Source organism: Plectropomus leopardus, chromosome 7 (genome assembly GCF_008729295.1).
Source record: "Plectropomus leopardus isolate mb chromosome 7, YSFRI_Pleo_2.0, whole genome shotgun sequence".
Lineage (NCBI taxonomy): Eukaryota > Metazoa > Chordata > Actinopteri > Perciformes > Serranidae > Plectropomus > Plectropomus leopardus.
In genome coordinates this window covers 28,340,271-28,359,811 of record NC_056469.1, presented here as the reverse complement: position 1 = coordinate 28,359,811, position 19,541 = coordinate 28,340,271, and the positions used below count along the sequence as shown (strand labels likewise).

The 19,541-nt window shown below is 39.4% G+C and overlaps 2 protein-coding genes across 4 annotated transcripts in view; both read left to right on the top strand.

The window, feature by feature from the left end:
• dgat1b (diacylglycerol O-acyltransferase 1b) overlaps nucleotides 1-19,541 on the top strand; it is a 45,965-nt gene that overhangs the window by 23,269 nt on the left and 3,155 nt on the right. For 2 of the 3 annotated variants that reach the window (XM_042489759.1, XM_042489758.1), the window contains exons 14-17: nucleotides 366-431; nucleotides 1,371-1,458; nucleotides 1,642-1,704; nucleotides 3,149-3,323. In XM_042489759.1, coding sequence (XP_042345693.1) covers nucleotides 366-431; nucleotides 1,371-1,458; nucleotides 1,642-1,704; nucleotides 3,149-3,298 — 367 coding nt within the window. In that variant the 3' untranslated portion in view covers nucleotides 3,299-3,323. Of the gene's footprint in view, nucleotides 1-365; nucleotides 432-1,370; nucleotides 1,459-1,641; nucleotides 1,705-3,148; nucleotides 4,510-19,541 lie in introns of those variants that run through there. The other variant, XM_042489757.1, reaches the window with a different exon arrangement.
• Nucleotides 13,697-18,515, top strand: gpr20 (G protein-coupled receptor 20). The gene is made up of 7 exons (XM_042489966.1): nucleotides 13,697-13,747; nucleotides 15,608-15,832; nucleotides 15,939-16,205; nucleotides 16,303-16,547; nucleotides 17,229-17,313; nucleotides 18,020-18,145; nucleotides 18,333-18,515. The coding sequence occupies exons 1-7, from the start codon at nucleotides 13,697-13,699 to the stop codon at nucleotides 18,513-18,515; spliced, it is 1,182 nt and encodes a 393-aa protein (XP_042345900.1).

Sequence of the window (19,541 nt, the reverse complement as noted above, 5' to 3'; positions counted from 1 at the left end):
TGTGTTTGTGCATGAATGTAGTTCTTCATTTCTTTGCACCTGTGTGTATGGGAATAGATTTGTGTGCATAGTCATGAATGAAAAAATATGTATGTGTATGTAAGGGCAGGTGGTAGATCATTTCAGTACTTTGCAAAACTAGTAGAGGAAGGAGTCATTTTATGTGTCGCACCTTTTCTGACAGTAGTAAATCAATTTCATCACTCAGTGTACTGTAGGATAATTACTCATCATTTACTCTTTGCCAGCGTGACAATAAAGATTTTAGACTTTTTCATGTGCATCAGTATTGATGAAACTGCCTTAGATCTGATGTTTAAACCAGGCAGTGCTCCAGCGCTCTTATTTGCTGACTTTTCTTTCAGGAACTCTGAGACGGTGACATATTTCTGGCAGAACTGGAACATCCCCGTACACAAGTGGTGTCTCCGGTGAGTTATTCGCACGCTAACACACTGAGAGGGAGCGATGAAATTTATAGAAGTGAACACAAGGGACAGTGGCGGGTCTGATGCAGGGAGACAGGCTTAACAAGGCACACTGATGTATTTGGGAAATTGATTCATCTGGCTGCGAGAGAGTAAGTGCTGGTAATAAATACGACGCCTGCAGCCAGTTCCACATACGCTAACACAGCAGCAGGAGCAAATGCAGTGAGGTTAGATTAAACAAGACAAAGCAAATAAAATGCTTGTAGAGCCTGTTTACTTTGAATTTTCTCTCAGGGAGGGAAAATCAGCAAAATTTCAACATACAGCAGGGACTCTGTACTTGCTTTGCTTGGGGAACAGAAATTGACAGGAGAACAGGGGCCCGTTTCTGCAGCTCCATACACGTTTCTTGGATTTTAGGAACTTTCTAGAATTGTAAGATATTTCTTGGATTTTAGCACATTTCAAGCATTTTTAGAACATTTCTAGGATTTTAGGACATTTCAAGGATTCTAGCACATTTCCAGGATTTTAGGACATTTCTAGGATTTTAGGATGTTTCTAGGATTTTAGGACATTCCTGGGATTTTAGGATACTTAGGCCAGGCTTAGGCTTAGCGAGGACCTCTGTCGGGGTGCTGGGGATTCTTAACTGGCACTTTTTTTCAATAAACAAGCTTTATTTTGATGCTGTTTTATACAATATGATACCTCATGTATACTAATAGTACAAAATCAATTCTCAGTGTGAGTCACTTTCATTTACATCGTAAATTAGAAAATGATTGGGGGGTCACCTGGCATCCTATCAGGGGCCAGATTTGGCCCACTGGCAGTAAGTTGAGTATCACTGACATATAGAAAACATACTGAATGACTGACACATTATTTGATGTTCTGGTTCCCATTTCAACATCTGTTCTTTCATCTGTCTTGCAGCCACTTCTACAAGCCGCTGCTGAGGAGAGGTTTTAGTAAAATAGTCAGCCAATCAGCTGTCTTCTTCTTGTCGGCTTTCTTTCATGAGGTAAGAGCTGAGACCAAGACTACTTTCTCTGTTTATATTGACAGTGTAGGTAGAATACACTGTACCTCAAATCTGCAGTGTCCTCAAAAATCCTCTCTCAGGTAAATGTTCTCGTACAAATCCACAGAGAACATAATTTGTTTTATATAATGATTTTTGTTTCCATGTGTGTTTCGGTTTCAGTACTTGGTGAGTGTTCCTCTCAGGATGTTCAGACTTTGGGCCTTCATGGGAATGATGGCACAGGTAAGAACAGACACATGTTGCAAATGATACACTTACAGCAGTGGTCGGCACAAACCGGCATATATTATTTCATTTTAAACTGCATAATATGCACTGTGATTGAGGTACACAGTTTTTGCAAGATTATCCTTCTAAAAGGAATACTTCACCTGCAAAATAACTATTTGTCAGTTTCTCACTGGTGTAACCTTGACTCCATGAAGAGGACTCGTTTTTCTGGCATACCTCCATGGAGAACGGAGAATTGAAAAAAAGGCAAAGATTTCATGAATTTGTCGTCAACAGGGTCAACATTTCCAACAGCAAACCTTTGTGTGTGTGTGTGTGTGTGTGTGTGTGTGTGTTTCTTTTAAATCCCTCTCTAAATACGGTGGATTTTGCAGGTCCCTAAAGGCAGAGCAGGTGGAGCTCTTCAGAAGCTCTTTTTTTCCTCAGCAGCAGTTTGTGACTAGCAGGGTGAATAACTGATCTGTCAATCCGTTCAGGGCTGATCAGATCTGATCAGATCAATGGATGAGAGGGACAGCTGCTGAACGGTTAAGTTTCATGTTCAATGCGCTTGAAGTTGTGCTGTTCCATCTGTGCCCAGAGTACGCTCTGTGCTCTGAAAGCTCAACGGTTCAGCTCCAAAAATAGAAAATGTATTTGTGGCAGCAGATGTATTAATTATGGTGGCGGTCTGCCGAAATAGGAATGTGTGGGAAACCCTGCATGTGTCTGCAAACTCTCATACAACTTGTGCAGTATAACCCAAGTCTCCCGTCTTTAAATGTATGTTCAGTATTTCCCAAACACACACATTTATGCTAAAATATTACAATATAAAAGACTTTTGCTAGTTTTGCTGTGGTTAAACGCGGACCCCAGTGACTTCAGTTCATGAAGAATGTCTGCTATTTTTTTTGATTCTTCGTTCATCCTGGAGGCATGCGAGACAAAATAATGTTTTCTTCACAAATTCTGCGTAACATAGGGCGAGTAATTCATTTGCAGATGGTCATTTTGCAGGTGAAAGATTCCTTTAATGTTTGAAAAGGATGAAAGAAATGGGTGTAAGTAGGAAAGAGGTAGTGAGGCATTTAATGCATAGTTTATTTGTGCAGCCAGTCATAGTAAAAGTCAGATTAAAGATACGTGTATGATGTTCTTTTTGACTCCTGTGGGACATTTTAAAAGCTGTTCTCAGTGTTTGGCCTTGGCTGCAGTGTCATCAACCTAATTAATAACCTCATTAACACAACGGCGCATATTTGATATATCACAGTGAATATAAGTGCCTCTTGGTCTTTGCTGACTTTGGTAATTTGTTTTTCATTAGAGCGAGCTGAAACTCAGACAACAGAAATCAAAAACAAATAAACAGAAAATGTGAGATTGTAATTAGTTATTAAAAACCCAATCACTCACTGTGTTTATTTATTTTCGATTTTTATTTACTCATCAGCTTCCATTAGCCTGGTTTGTCAGTCGCTTTCTGCGTGGCGACTATGGCAACGCTGCGGTGTGGATCTCACTCATCATTGGTCAGCCGTTCGCCGTCCTGATGTACGTCCACGACTATTATGTCCTGCACTACAGGCAGGCGGCTGACTGATGCACACACACACACACACACACACGCATAAGCATACATATCTACAGTCTCTGTCACTTTGTTTCACTCTATTTTTGTCTCTTGTACACACAAACAAACACAAAGGTACTTTTTGCATCCAGTGCAGGTTAAAGGATATCATACTCTACATGTCGGGATGAAGTGATCACATCCTGATCAGAGCAGGTTTACATAAAACAGCTTTTCTTCCATAAAAAGAAAAATATTTTTTTCCAAGTTTGGAAAGTTAAGAAGAGCTAACAGGGGAAATCTTTTGAGGTCATGTAGCATCTCACTCAGGTGATTTTTCTGCCAGTGCCTTTTAAAAGGGTTAATTTGGTATTTTTCAGCCTGGACACTGTTTTCCTGTGGTGGCATGTTATCTAATGATTTTCAGTGTCATGGATGATTATTCAGCTGATACCAGCAATGCGGATGTGGCCTTTGAATTTGATGGCTGCCTGTTATTTGTTTGAGCAGGAGCATACTATGTCTCTTAAGTTTTCAGAATGAGACTTAGACACAATAACAAACAGATCAGATCAAGCGAAAGGCAAAGAATCACTTCAGACGCGTACTAAAACGATCTGAGCCTCTCTGTGGAAAAAATAAACACTTTCATTGGCCGGACAGTGATGGAGCACATAGACATACAAACATGGAAAAATAGGGTCTAGGTTGAAAAATGTTGAAGTTAAAGTTAAAAAGTTACCCTTTTAAACTTCTGACTGCCAGTTTGTCTAACTGATAAAGGTTTTTGCTTGTGGTACTGCAGAAACGCACTCTTTTCTTTTTTTTTTTAAACCAGAGAAGCTCTGTGCCTCTTCAGCTGTGCACATGCACAGTACAATGACTGTGGCTGAATTTTATCAATTGTCAAGTTGACAACAAGTGCCTTTGTAAAAATTTGATAGAGTTTTATGATCTACTGTGTTTCCTTTTTGTGAGCCAAAGGGGCCTTAAAGTGTCTGCTCTGAGGGAACATCAGTGAGAGATATGAATGCATGCAGGTAGGATTTTATTGATGTACAATATTTTTTTTCAAATGATGTTTTACTTGTCAGTTATGAAAAGGCCAGCATTACTGTTTGTCCGTTTTTTTCTTTTTACCTAAAGTGCCATTATAATAATACAGCACACATCCAGTCACGCTAGCATTTTATTTGGTATTGATTTTATTTTTACAACAGAAATAAAGAGATATAAACACACTGAATTAGTGTGTTTTTGCTTCTCTGAACTGCTGAATTGTTTAAATACAGTGTGTGTGTGTGTGTGTGTGTGTGTGTGTGTGTGTGTGTGTGTGTGTGTGTGTGTGTGTAAAAAATAAATGTTCAAAATTCGGTTTTGTTGAAGTCTTGTTTTTAAGTGTATGTGTGTTTTTGTCTATCAGGCTTTTGATTTTATTATGTTTAGATTCATATAGATAGATAAATCACATTCTTACAGACGTTTTCTTGTTTGTTTTTGTTTACTTCTTTTTCTAGGCTTATTTTTTCATAACTTTTGGGCCATTTCTTAAGTTGCTTGTTGCCTTCTTTTCAGGTTTTTGAAAAACCAGGATTCAAAGAGTTAACTTGTGCTGCAGTCAAACCATCAAAGGGACTCTTCAAAAAATATTTCACTTCCTCCCTAATCCCAAATCATGGCTCATATTCAATCTCCTTTTTCACCCTTTATGTTGTGACCATTTTTTGTCGTTCTTATGCTGAGATCAGGTCACTACTGTTCAGCCAGTTTTGTCCCTTTTCTGTGTCCATACAGTCAGTTTTAATTCTTACATTCTCTTGTATTAGTTTCACTCACAGACATTGAACACACCACGAGTTAAATGACTTAAAACCACCATTAGTCAGTGATATTCATCATAATTAGGCCACCTACCAGGCTTAATTTCAAACTGAAGACTGTGATTAACATCTTTTTACCACTTTGCTACTGGGCATCTCAGCCAGGGCACAAAACTGTGCCACAAGCTGTGTGTGTGTGTGTGTGTGTGTGTGTGTGTGTGTGTGTGTGTGTGTGTGTGTGTGTGTGTGTGTGTGTGTGTGTGTGTGTGTGTGTGTGTGTGTGTGTGTGTGTGTGTGCGTGTGTGTGTGTGTAGATTTGTCATCCCGATATGGGAGGACAGGACTGGGAACCTGTATTTTGTCAGCCTGACAGTGAATTAAACAGCAAGTCTGAGGCAAATCACAAGTTTCTGTAGGCGTGTGTACGTGCTCTGAGAGTGTGACATTTGGCTAAACAATCGTCAGCGGGGATTAGAGTGTGGATGACAGTGGAGACGTGGTTTTGCAGGATTCACCATGTAATATAGAAAATCAGCTCACAGCAAAAACCTACATTTTATTTTTTCCATAAATCTTTTTTGTTTTTTTTTCCAAGAATTAAGATTAATTATTTCCCAAAAAGGACTTGATCTACTGTTTGAGCAAAGGGTGCAAAGTTAGTGTGGGAGTCTGGCTCATGTTTGGACTCACCAGAGAGAAGCATATGACTGTTTATTGTCAAGGTTTCGGAAATGCTGACCTACTGTGCAATAATAAGGTGATTTATTTTATTTGTGGCAAAAAGACAGCACATTATGTGAAAATTATGTCCTTTTATTCAGGGATCATGATAGGGGCTCTATCATAGATGTATAAAGAGAAATGGATACAGCGTCACAGACAGGGCCTCACTGATTCCTATGAAAGTTGCTCAGTGGTGCATGAACCCAAAAAAAGTTTGATTTCCATGTGTAACATTACTGTGATCTGCCCCTCTATTTCTGCATCATTGGGCCCAAAGCGCAGGCGCACTACAGATATTCACCATATGAGTGACTAATTTTCACTGTCCGATTGGCTAACTTTTGCCTTAGCCGCTGTAGCAGCCAATAATTAAATAATTACCATTAATGTGACACATTAAAATACAAACAACACATACTGATGTAAGTGCAAACTATTATCCTCTCCACTTATTATGTTTTAATTACCTTATTTAAGCCAACTAATAATGTAATAACTAGTTACCTAAATGATGTAATAACTTTTAACTAATAACTTTTTTGTAATAACATTGTGCAACAAAGTGTAACTTTTCAGTCCTGATCGCCCCCTGGTGTCTGACTGCAGTATAGGTCATAAAGCCCGCCCTACATGTTAGTGAATGGGACATAAAACTAAAAACTCAAAGGAACGCCAAATACATTTTTCCTAAAGATGGTTTCAGTCACTGAAGGTAGTTCTCCCTGATGTTTGTTCAAGTCTGTTTTTATGATAAGTTTGGTGTTAATGAGTTATTCAGTTATACAAAAAGGGGATTTCTCACCATGATTGTCAATTGTGACAGCCAGTCTATGTGCTCGCATTTCAATTGAGCTGGTCACAATTGGTTGGACGGGTGTTTTGGCCACCATGGATATTGCTGCTATGCACACTCCAGCTCCAGCGAAAGATCGCAGCAACTGTATTGGGGATATTTTAGCCTCACTAAAACATAGTGGGGGTAAATGGGGAAACGTTGTATTTCTCAGTCCATGGTCCTTATTGATTTAAATTAAAGTTTTAAGTTGGTTTTACTGAACCACGATTTGTTTTTAATGGTGCAACAGACCTCTCCTTAATTTTCTAAAAATCTGGATTTACTCATTTTAAACTTAATTCTACTAAACTCTAGTAAGAGCTAATCTTAGACCCAGTTTTTATCTTTGTTGTTTGCCGCTATAATAATGCTCTGAATGTCACATACAGACCCTTCGAAGTCTCACTCTGTTGCACACAAATTGTGGTAACGGTTTACAAGAGATGTGAGCAAGCAATGTGATTATTTCTGCTTGCATCTCAACAAGAGGGATGTGTGCAATTATTTGTACTCGCAATCGATTCCTCACATCTGTCCTCATAACCGCCACCGCTGCCAAAAAGTAAGCCTTTGCTGCAGGACAGGCGTAATCCTCCATCCATCCCCCTCTCATTCCTGACAAATAAACCACAAGAGGACGGGGGAGGGAGGGGGAGCAAAAAGTGCAGAAACCTCGTCATTTCTCGTCTATCATCAATAATCAGACGGTTCCTGACATAAACAAAGCTTTCCAGTTCCTCTGGTTGGACTGAGTCACACATTAATGCACCTCTAGCTGTACCTGCACACGCAAACATGTCATACGACGATCCATGTGGAATTTCGGAACGTCCATACATACAGTTAGACGTACTGTCCTCCTATCCTTTTTCTTTCACACCTCGTCTTCTCTCTCTCTTCTTCCCTTTCTGTCCCCATCCTGCACCTTCGCTTTGTCCTCAGTAACAGGTTGATCCATGGCTCTTCTCCTGACATCCGTTATTCCGGATCTTTCCGAGAAACACTGACAAGCTGTGAGTGATGATGATCCCCAAGACAGGAAACTAGGAGACACAAACCTGTCTCATTCTGCGAGATGGATGGAGCGTAGGTTCGGGGACACGTTATAAAGAGACAGACTTTGGCCTTGCACTTGAATCCAACGTTTGGTCTGGCATTTGTCTATTTAGATTCATATTTAGGTCAAACACAAAGCAATTACACAATGTGTCCGAAATCGCGGCTTAAGGGAGACTCGATTGATACAGACCCTGTTTTTACCCTTATTGTCAGCTTGTTTATACATTCACTATACAGTCATTTATTCCTTACATTTGACAAAGAACCACATGATACAATTTTTGGCAGCAGGTAATAAATGGGACTTAATATATCTGAAAAAACAACATTTTTGTGCATTTTCTGGGAGAAAAAAAAAAACATGGAAAAGATAGAAGCTTTTTGTTTTTCTTTTGTCAAGTTGCACCCCAAAACACTATGATGCTCAGTCGTTTGGTAGAGCACATTTTGAGTCACTGCATCTTAATCAAAAACTCTTTGAACTTAACCGACCTGACTGAGCTACCTCTACCCTTCGGTTGTGATATGTTATGCTGAAAAATCCTTTAAATGTCCCTGTTTTGCTTAATAGCCTGACTTTTCAGTTCACCTCTAACAGGAAGTTAGTAACATAAAAAGTCACACAAGGGCTCTGTGCGGTGGGATTTCTTTAAAGGTGGGCCTATTTTTTCAACATGCAACATGCTGAGCAGATTTATGTAACTTTAAAACTAAAAAATCTAATAGTTTTTTAAAAACATTTGTCCGTTTATGGTAAAGGTAATTTAATTAAAGTTGACTATTTGCTTCAAATAAAAACTTCTGACCATTCATTGCTTTTTAAATGATACATTTAAAGTTATACATTATGTATATGCTTAGATGTTTGAATACGTATGGTTTTTGACTGTCTAAAGCCATGCTCAACATTTTTCTTTTATGGTAATGGTAGTAATGCTACGATAATAAATTTAGAATTTTTATTCAATAAAAAAGGATGAATATTCATCATCTATTTAAGGTTATGCCATTATATAAGCGATGAAATAAATCATATCTGTATGATTCTTCTCCATTTTTGTTTTCAAAGAACTGTAATGGTAAATATCTAGAATAAATATATAAAACTAATACTAGTACTGGTAAAACTACTAATTCCATGGTCTTAAATTGATGTATGTTGGTGTTCTAACATATCACAAGCATTATAACAGTACATGATTTGTAATTTAGATTTTTTTTCTTTTGGTTGCACCTTTACCATGAAGTAACATCTCAGCTGTTTAGTAGGGCCTTTATTTTAAAAAGGTACAGGTACAACGAAAGTTTAATCATCCTAGAGAAATGATCGCCCGCTTTAAAATAATACTGTCTGTCACTGTTTTGTGACTTTTTGTAAAAACAAGTGTCAGGATGAAAAGAACATCAAATCACTTAACCCTGATTTGTTTTGTAGTCGGAGCTCAGCAGAGTGAGATGAACAGGTCTGCTGAGATTCAAGATTTTGTTTTAAGTTTATTCTTAATTTATCACTGTGAATTGTGACAGGGCACTGGTGCTGCATCACAGTCACAATGATCATAAAACCGTTCTTACCGTACATATAATGTATGACTTTTCCCTGTGATATCTGGTGTGTGTGTGTGTGTGTGTGCGTGTGTGCGTGCGTGCGTGCACACACGCGCATGTGTGTGAGTGTAGATTTTTGTATGTTTGCTTTAACATTGGTGTGTGTGCATACTGTACACGGGCATGCATGTGCGTGTCCCGGCACAATGTAAACACATACTAAGACTTCCTGTCTGAAGACCAAACTGAGAGAAGATTTAGAGTGAGAGGGAGGGAGGCAGAAAGACAGAGTCATTGAAGAGAGAGAGAGAGAGAAAAGAAGGAGAGAAGAGGAAAGATACACTGAAAGGAGTGAGAGCAGCAGAGGAAAGATCTGAGGATGTTTGGGAAATCTAGAGAACAATACTCTGAGTTGACGCGGACAGGCTGACAAAGTGACAGAGATGACAGGGATGCACAGATCAGAAGGAGTGCGTTGATTACTACAGCCCACTGGTACGACTCGAGAATCTGAAAGGAGAGACACAAGTGACAAGAGAGATGAAACACTTACTGAAATGCTGAACCTGCTCCAGACGGAAATGCGACTGACGTAAGTGGATGTTCAGAGATGATACGAGGGGGCAAAGGTCACTGAGAGTTGAAGCATCCTTGCTTGGATCCTATCCAGCGTTACCTGGTCGGACACTGACGGACATGAGGACGCATCAGCTTCACCAGCCATAGACTGACTCGTCCCAGAGTAAGTCATAACATAATATTCATAACATAATATTCTGTTTAGTGTCTCTTTTTTCTGTAGAGGTAAGTTGTCTCCAGCGATTGACTGGTTCTATAAACTAGATCCTTTTTAAAAGAGAGGAAGAGAACATCAGGTCTTTTTAGTTTAAATTCAGACTTTTCAAAACATCCAGGTGCAAATGTAATGCCAAGAATCACTACATGCAGTGGACAAAACTTGTAGTACATTATTGTTGTATTAAACAGGAACACCACATAAATTAAGACTTCCAGCATATTATCGGCCCAGGAAAGTTCAATTAATATTTGGGAACATGAGCTCCTTTTTCCCCAAAGCCAGAAATGAGAGAAGTAAATCTCAAACTTGTGATGTCATCAAGTACAAAGTATGGAGCTGCTCAATAGACAATGAATGGGAGTCTGATTGAAATGATCTGTTTTACCTTTTATACCCTAAAACTTTACTCAAAAGCTTTCTCTGCGTATGATGTCACACATCTGTGCACTGTCCACCAGAGGGTAGGCAGCTAGAGGCGAAGACTATCAACACTGCACCAGTGTCTATGAATTGTGCTGTTTACGGCTGTTACATCAAATATAATATAAGTAAGTAAATAAGTATTTTTTCTTAAGTGTATAATCACTCAAAAACAAGAATTGTTGTGTTTTGTTGCCTTGGAATGAGCTGTTTATATCTACATAGGGAGCAGGTCTTGTCTACGGAGATCACCATGTTGCACCGATACGTTCTCACCCTGAATTTGTCACATGGTGCCGCTCTGTCGAGACCTTCCGCTGTTACCTGGGACGTTTTAGGTATCGTTCTACGTCAGCTGTTTACGCTCCGGGATGCCATTACGGTGATGTCAACAAATGCACATGGTGGGATGGTGCAGCCCGTTACCGTCATGTCACAGCATGCAGAAAGCAGCGTGGTCCTTGTGTTTATACAGCGCCGACTGTCAAGATGTCAAGACTTAAAGCTCCATTTGCATATTTGCAACACTTACAGGGAAATATCTATATTTGTGTAGACAGGGCCTCAGTGTCATTTGTAATGTTTTTCCTAATTCATCGTCTATGGAGCACTTCCAGACCCTATGTCATCACAAGTTTGAATTTAAGTATTCTAGTTTTTGGATTTGGATGAGAGTTTTTCATGTAATATTTGTGGAATCAACATCAACCATAGGAATAACGTGTATGAATTTTAAATAGACAGAACAAAATCATCCAGAAATTTCTAGAAATTTATACAGTTTTGTCAGTGTTTAAAGCAGAATCTTTCTCCTGCGTCTTAGGACATGTTTGGAATATGTTGCACAATCACATTGCACAGAAAGGCCCCTGTGAACTACAAGTGCAGCTATCACTAAAATTAGAGTTACAGCTGCAACAGAAATGTTCTGTTTGCCTTGAGGGGCTTTCTGCGAAGCTATAATTTGATGCGGGACAGCGTGAGATCTGTATTCCACCATCCCATCCTGTCTGTTTCCCTTTTCTATATATTTCTCTCTTTCACACAATCTTACACACACACACAAACGGGACTCCCACGCTGCTGGAATTTATTTGGACAGTGTTATTTGTGATCTGCCTCTGGGCCCTCTGCCCTCCTCTCAGTATCACTTTACAGTCATTGCATCACCACAGTCTTTGATGTCGGAGGAGGAAAAGCAACAATAGGGTAGCAGCAGTGATGCATAAGATTGGTATCGTATTATTCTGTGTGGACTCAAATCACAGGCCGACACAAAGATGTATTTCGTCTGTCTTAAATTAGCTGCCCAATATTTTGGATCAACATTTGATTTGGTACTTGCCTTTGGATGTTATCATTATACTTAAAACAGATTTGCTGGTGATTGTTTTGAGCAACTCATCAGCTTTACAATTTACAATACAGTATACAAAACATAGCACAGACAGTATAATAAAAATAAGGTGAGCAGGTTCAAGTAGAAACCCAAAATACATGCATGAAACTGAAAATGAGCATTAGAGGTCCCCTTTAACCCTTATTGTTGCGATTGTTTGGTGCATTTTACATGCTTTTCATTCTTCATTTTTTCATAATTTTGGCTGTGTTCATGCACATGGGATGAATTTTGCAATATTGTGTATTTTTTGTTTAATCTTGGAATTTCCAGCTCAGCTCCTAACAGTCATACTGTTAAGTGCAAAAAAATGCACCATTGAAACCCATACAAACTGCAAACTTTTGATCCCACAGCCATCAAAGCCTAAAACATGCATTGTATTATTTCTGGGTGTCATTCTGGGCTTTTTCTCGTGGAATCTGTCATTTTTACTATTTTCCACCCGATGGTGTTTTTTCTTACCATATTTGGCATATGGAAAAGATTTTGTTTTAAATTTATTCTTAATTTATCACTGTGAATGTTGACAGGGCACTGGTGCTGCATCACAATCACAATGATCACAAAACCGTTTTTTAACTTCCAAACGTTTCCTTTAGATGCACTGTCACTGTCAATGCTGCTGCTATTATTGACATATTGACATAAGACTGCAAAATCAATTTTTTTGGAAAAAAAATCTATTTTGCCTGTATTATATTGAAAATAATTCTTTTTTTGTTTGTTTTTCATCTAAAAACATGGTGGCATCATAACAAAAACCTGACATTTGAAGGATAAAATTCTGAAAGTTAAAGAATATTTGATATTTACGATGAGGACTTGTGTTGGTTAAACATATGTGAACCTAATGAAAGCAGGAAATAATATTAATGTAAAATGTCCTGCAGTGGTTTAACTTCTCACCTTGACGTTGTGATATACGGGTGGACTCCCGGATTCTGTGGCATCACCTTTGAGTATAGCCACAGTCAGTTTTGGATAGTTAGGTCAGAATATGTTTGGCCTCAACATTCATCTTTTCAAGGGCCAGCTTTGACAGCACATTATTGAAAACCGCTGGAATGTGTTACTTGTCATCATTTGTTTCTGCACAGATGAAGTAAGTGGCTTAACAGTCAATTTCCTCAGAGGAACGCTCACAACGCTCGTTAAGGCCCTTAACGATGATGAACTAGCTCCCAGTGAGTTAAACAATATAAGACCATGTTGCTGTGAAAACACCCATTTATTTCCTTCAGTGGTCTTAAGTCATGTGGCTGGACTGATCTTGTTAATGTAGATGAATCACATTATTCATGCCTCACCCTCAGCTGAGCATGTTATTCTCATTAGCCCAAATAGACTAGATTTTTCATAAGCCCGATTATTTTGCTGTAAGAGATTTAGTTGTGAGCCATGATAATACACAACACAAACCTATCCAGTCTGGGTCTCACATGAGCAATTAAACTACATTTGTCATGGAAGGAGAGGGAAGCATTCCAGATAATATTTGGGTTGACACTCACTGGGATGCCCCATGGAAAATTTGATATTTAACCTCATGTGACCACAGTTTGTTTTTTTTTCCAAAATGCTTGTGGATCTATTCTCATATTATATCCCATTGAGCTACAGTATATGAGGCGTAGTCACGGACTGCCCTCTGCTGTCTATGACATTCACGCGTGGAAGTTTCTTTTTGCATAATTTCACATAGCTCACTCAAAAGTCTTATTTTAAAAATTCTCTTAAAAGCAGGATCTTAGTTGTGCCTTAAGATTACATGTTGCATTTAGTGGCATCTGTTTCCAGGGGTGCAAATAGGTCACATGGTGTTATGGCTAAGTGCTTGTCGGTAGGCTCCCTCGGGAATGATGCAGCAGGCACTGTAAGAAGTGTTTTTGCTTTGCATGACCCTCAAAAGTTGAGCGCATCATCCGGAAGTTTTGAATCCACAATTCTTCTGTGAAATTGTGGACTATCAACTCCCAGAAATCCCTTATATGTAGCTGCTCCCACATAGAAGGGGGCTTGCCTTTTCATTATCACTCGCATAACATGTTTGTCATGCTTGAATGTTATCACAAGATGAGAGGTTGCATAAAATCACGAGAAAAGTCTCAGTGGAAGCGCAGTCATCTTGTGTTTTATCAACATTTCAAAAATATTAAGTTTTATAAATATCTGTAGTGGAAACTCACCTGCTGTCTGTTTCAGTGCTATAGTAAATTAATATAAACTCATACACTTATTAGCAGCAAGAAACGACCCAGAACTTGAAACTGTAAATATCCGGGAAGAGAGCCTTAATCCTGTTCACACACATAAACACATATCCAGTCTACCCAAATCCACCCTGTTTATCCCAATTATGAGAAGAATTTGCCATCCGTCTTGGAGGTAAATAAACACAAACAGGCCATACAGATCAGGACTGATTTACACAGACACAAAATGATTCTTTGTGGTTTAGATCTGATCTGAGCTGCTTAAAAAAGGATTAAACCACATGGAATTTCTTTTTCTGTTATGACTGCCATGAAAAGGTCACATCATGACCAGAGATGGGTAGACGTGTTATTTCTGTTACAAAAAGAGTAAGATCTGTGCCATTAAGAGTTAAAATCTGCATCTACATTTTCCAATTCTTAACATAAGAATTTCTTTAAATAAATATGCTCCTCACAAAACATTGCTTTAGGCATAAATAAATACAGTTATAATAAATAAATGATCTAATATTGGTTTTAAGTGGCTTTGTCAGTGTGGCCATGCCAATAGCAACAATCACACTGTGGTCAGAGACGGGGGAGTGAGCGAAATGGTGACAGATGTATGTGTGTGTGAAGATTTTTTTAGGAATCAGATGTAAATAAACAAGTTTTCTTTAATTTTATCATTGTGAAGTAAAGGTTAAAGCAAAATGTAATGGCTATCAAGTAATAACACCATTGGCGATTGGATTAGTTCTTTTTAAGGGTAGTTTTCACCGTGCAATTCTGTCTGCTGCTGGGTACAAATAAAGACTCGACTTATGGCATGAGTTTTGTTCATGGGCGTGTTATAATAATTTGAAAATTGAGTTTCAGGTCATTTTTCATGTCTCAGCCGAGGGATTTCCTTCGGTCTTTGTAATTAGTATATTGTTTAACTGGTCTATGGACTTGCATTTGTCTTCTCTTCTACAAAGCACTACAAAGCAACATTCAGCCGTTCACACATGTTCACACATTGGTGGCCGAGGCTACCACACAAGGTGCCATTCATGAACACTCAGACATTCACCATACCTGAAACTAAAGAGAGTTGTTCAAAAACATTTGTTTGTTCATTTTCACCCATTACTAATACCGTAAAAACTCTACACAGCAAAATAAAAAACCCGTTGCAAGGAACTGAGAAAATCATTAAGTGGTCAGATTATTTTGGCAACAGTGGCACCAACAATAATACAGTTTGAAACATTTGGAAGTTAAAAAATGTTTCACTGCATGTTAATCCTGTGTTTTTATAGGGTTAACATTAATCCCACAGTCCTTTGTAAGTGTGTGTGTGTGTGTGTGTGTGTGTGTATGTGTGTGTGTGTCCCTGTTGCCTAATGCTGTAGTCCCTGAACAGCTATGAAAGGGTATAGAAATGATCAGATTGGCACTGAAACAACTTTCAATCAAATCTTACAGTTTGCACTCAAATACAATTTAAAGTAAATGTTTACTGCTTCACAACATTGTGTGATTTTGTCTGACAGTTTCTGCACCAACTCTGGATCATCATCATCATCATCATGGACTTCAACAGCACTGAGTCCTGGCTTTTTATCAATAGTTCATTTCCCATACTGCCTGTAATAGCCAGTAACAGAAGCGGCATGGAAGCATATCTCCAAAGACTGGCTCATTTAGACGAGGGGCTCTACAATGACTTTTACGGCCTTTGGATTGCACTGATGGTCATAAACTCTCTCATATTCCTGGTAAGCACTTAGAGTTTGAGTCGATATTCTTATATTTGAGCTTCAAAACTCATAATGACCATGCATGTCTGTCCAAACTCCCTACTTCTCCTCCTCTCTCCCACAGGTGGGCATGGTGCTCAACATAGTCGCACTTTATGTTTTCTGTTTCCGCACCAAGCAAAAGACCACCTCTGTGATTTACACCATCAACTTGGCGGTGACTGACCTCCTGGTGAATCTCTCTCTGCCCACTCGAATCCTGCTCTACTACAGCGGAGGAGCTTGTCTCACCTGCTCCTACCTGCACATCTTCAGCTACTTTGTCAACATGTACTGCAGCATCTTGTTCCTCACCTGCATATGTGTCGACCGATACCTCGCCATCGTGCAGGTACGTTTTGCTCGTTAGTTCTGAAGCATAATTTGTCACTTTACAAACGTACTGGATGCTGGAACTTCAAAATGCACGTCCTCTTTTGTCCTCACAGGTTGAAGCTTCTCGACGATGGAGGAATTCGAGTGTGGCCAAATGTGTGTGTGTGTCTGTCTGGCTGTTTGCCATCGTGGTCACCTACTCCTTCCTTTCCACTGCTTTCCAGCACCCAGGCTGCTGCCTCTCAAAGCTGCTCTTTCTTACCATCACTGAGTTCTTTCTGCCCCTCATCATCATTGTGGTCTTCACAATCAGGATTATGTGGGCACTGGCTGACCGCCGCCTGATGCAGCAGAGCAGGTATGACCAGTGTCGTGTTACATAGACACGAGTAAGGAAGAACAGATAGTCAATATGTTTCTGGTCTTAAGACTTTAAAAGTGTCATGTTTTACACATCCAAGAACATACCATATAAGAATAAGAGGACTGAAATAAAATGATTCACATCTGCAGCATTAAAAGCACTGGAGCCTTAAAGTTTATGGCAGTAATATTCAACTTCAAATCTGGTCCCAGACAGGGTACCTGGTGGCCCACCAACCATTTTCTAATTCACAATAAAAATAGGGTGATTCACACTGGGATTTTTTTTGTACTTTTAGTATACATATGGCGCCATAGTGAATAAAACAGCATCAGAATAAAGCTGGTTTATCAAAAAAGTGAAAGTGGAGAATGACCCACACCGTTGGACAGTGGACAGAGTTTAACCCCTAATGCCATAAATCCTGGAAATGTCCTGAAATCCAAGAAAAGTCGTAAAACCCAAGAAATGTCCTTAGATCCTAGAAACATGCTAAAATATTAGGAATGTGCTGAAATCCTAGAAATGTCCTGAAATCTGAGAAACATCCTAAAATCCCAGAAATGCCCTAAAATCCTAGAAACATGTTTGGGGCTGCTGCGACTAGCCCCTGGCCTCCTGTCTTTTGAGTATCTCTGGTTTATCACAGTGGTGTTTTTAACTGTATTTCCGCAGGGACAGGAGGAGGAGGGCGGTCCAGCTGCTGACCACAGTGCTGATCATCTTCACTGTCTGCTTCACACCTTTCCACATCAGACAGGTGAGTGAAAAACAGGTGTTGCACATTGTTTTAAAATATCATGTTTTTGTAGACCCTAAAGGGACAGTTCATACCAAAAATTAAAAATACATATCTTTCCATCTTATGCTATCATGAGCACATGGCTCTTGTTCATAGATGCATGCTTCCTTCTGCACAGTGGTACAGTTGGCGAGTGTAGTTCAGAAGACAGAAAATAGTTCCTATGTGAAACTGCTCACAACAAGGTGTGCAGATTATCTCAAGTAACCAGGTCATGATTTCTGGATAGAGACATTGCTGTTGAGTTTTTCATGTGTTTTTTTGGTGCTTTGAGCACCACAAACCGAGTGCAATCTAGTTATATTATGTGTGAGATTCGGCAGACATCTCTACGGCCGATATTTCCAACACTGCAACTCACACCAAAACAATCCAGATTGTTGATTAGCACAGCAGGTAAGAGGAAAAATGTGCTATTTTGATTTTGAGTTGAACTGTCCCTTTAAAACCCCCCAGTTGCCACTTGAAGCCTGCTTAAGGCACCAAGCAATAAAAGCCTGTCACAAGCCATACAGGTTGGGAACTACTATATTATCATGATAAGTAGATGAAAATGCAACATCTGTGGCTGCTTTCATACATTTTCATTTAAATGTAACATTTGTAACATTTAAATGTAACATTTTGTGTGATCTCATGGCTGTTTTGTCTCATGGTGTTGCAGGTGGTGGTGTACTTCCACCCTGACATGCCCCATCACGTGATAGCCTACCATTTGACCGTCACTCTCAGCAGTCTGAATAGCTGTATGGATCCTGTCGTCTACTGCTTTGTTACAAATAATTTCCAGGTTCGACTGAAGCACTTTGCTTCCTCACCTCACTTCACCCCATTCATCCCAGCATCCCTCCTCTGTGCCACCTGTCCATCTAACCATCCATCCTTCCCTCCGGCCATAATTTGTCCATCCATCACTCATTCATTCGTTTACTTACTCATCAGTTCACTGAATAATTTGCTGCCCTTTTCGCCCTCAGGCCACCATGAGAAATATTTTCCGGCGTGCAGAGCCCGAGCAGACTAGCGGTGACATCATCAGCATGCAGCACAGCTCCAAGGCCTCAGGAGGGACCAACGCCATCACTAATAACGTGATTATGATGACCAAGATCCCTGCTTCACTGCAGAGAGACGATCTGGGGAAGAACCACACACTGTAAATCCCCTTTCACACTGGAGGGAGAGAGCTGAAAGTTACTGTGATGCCACAGTCGCTTTGGGAAACATGGCTGATATTTCTGGACTCTGCAACACGCTGAAGAATGATAACGGCCCCAGTGTGTAACGGCACAGCTCGGGATCAATAGATAATCCTGTGATTGATGATAATAATAATGAGGACCAACCAGTTCACAGAAAAGTGAGGTACTGCAACAGACTTGGTCCAAAAACCAAAAGACTTTTATTAACCACTGGAATCAATTACAACACTGACAAAAGACAACATGGTCTGTGACTTAACGTTATCATCATGCCATTCATTTTAAAAAAACTGAGAACATTTTCTTTTTTTATTGGTAACATAACAGAAATACACTGGTGCAACACTATTTTAAGGTTTCTTTTAGACAGTATGTAATCCTGAAATAAACCCTTCGGTTGAGACTGAGCACAAGTGCAAAAGAAACGATAGCTGTGACTTCTGTTATGCTGAATATCTGGACAGATGAGCTGGCATTAACAAAAGAAAATAACGTTGACCACTCTGATACCAGCCTGGGATCACTGCCTCTTTTTCATTGGAGCTGAACACATACTGTCAAACAGACTGGGACCAGCTTCCACTGCCTGGTTTAGGACAAACAGGACCATTAACAGTTGTAATATATGTAAAACAGACTGCACCTGGATATGAAAGTATAGTGGTAGTGATATGGTTTGTTTGCCTGGATTAAACTTCAGAAGATCTGGTGCAAAAAATATTTGATAAAGAAAAAACACTTTTGTACAGCAGAGGGCAACATTGTACTCCCTCTCAAGAACCATTACAGTAAGAGACCAAATCTCAAATACAAACCATTTTGGTGACTAAAAGCAGCTTTAATGTGATTGCTTGGGCTGTAAATCATACTATTTATTATAACTAAGTTTGACTTTATGTGTTGTTAAGTAAACACATCAACAATAATCAGAACCTCTGTTCGCAGGAAAAAAATGTCACATTAAATGTATATTGGAGAAATTAT

Bases quoted from the DNA above. Each gene is read 5' to 3' on its own strand.
- gpr20 (XM_042489966.1), top strand. From the start codon at position 13,697: ATGGCTAAGTGCTTGTCGGTAGGCTCCCTCGGGAATGATGCAGCAGGC. The intron at 13,748-15,607 runs GTAAGAAGTGTT...TTTGTCTGACAG, and splicing joins GGAATGATGCAGCAGGCACT to TTTCTGCACCAACTCTGGAT. The intron at 17,314-18,019 runs GTGAGTGAAAAA...ATGGTGTTGCAG, and splicing joins CACCTTTCCACATCAGACAG to GTGGTGGTGTACTTCCACCC.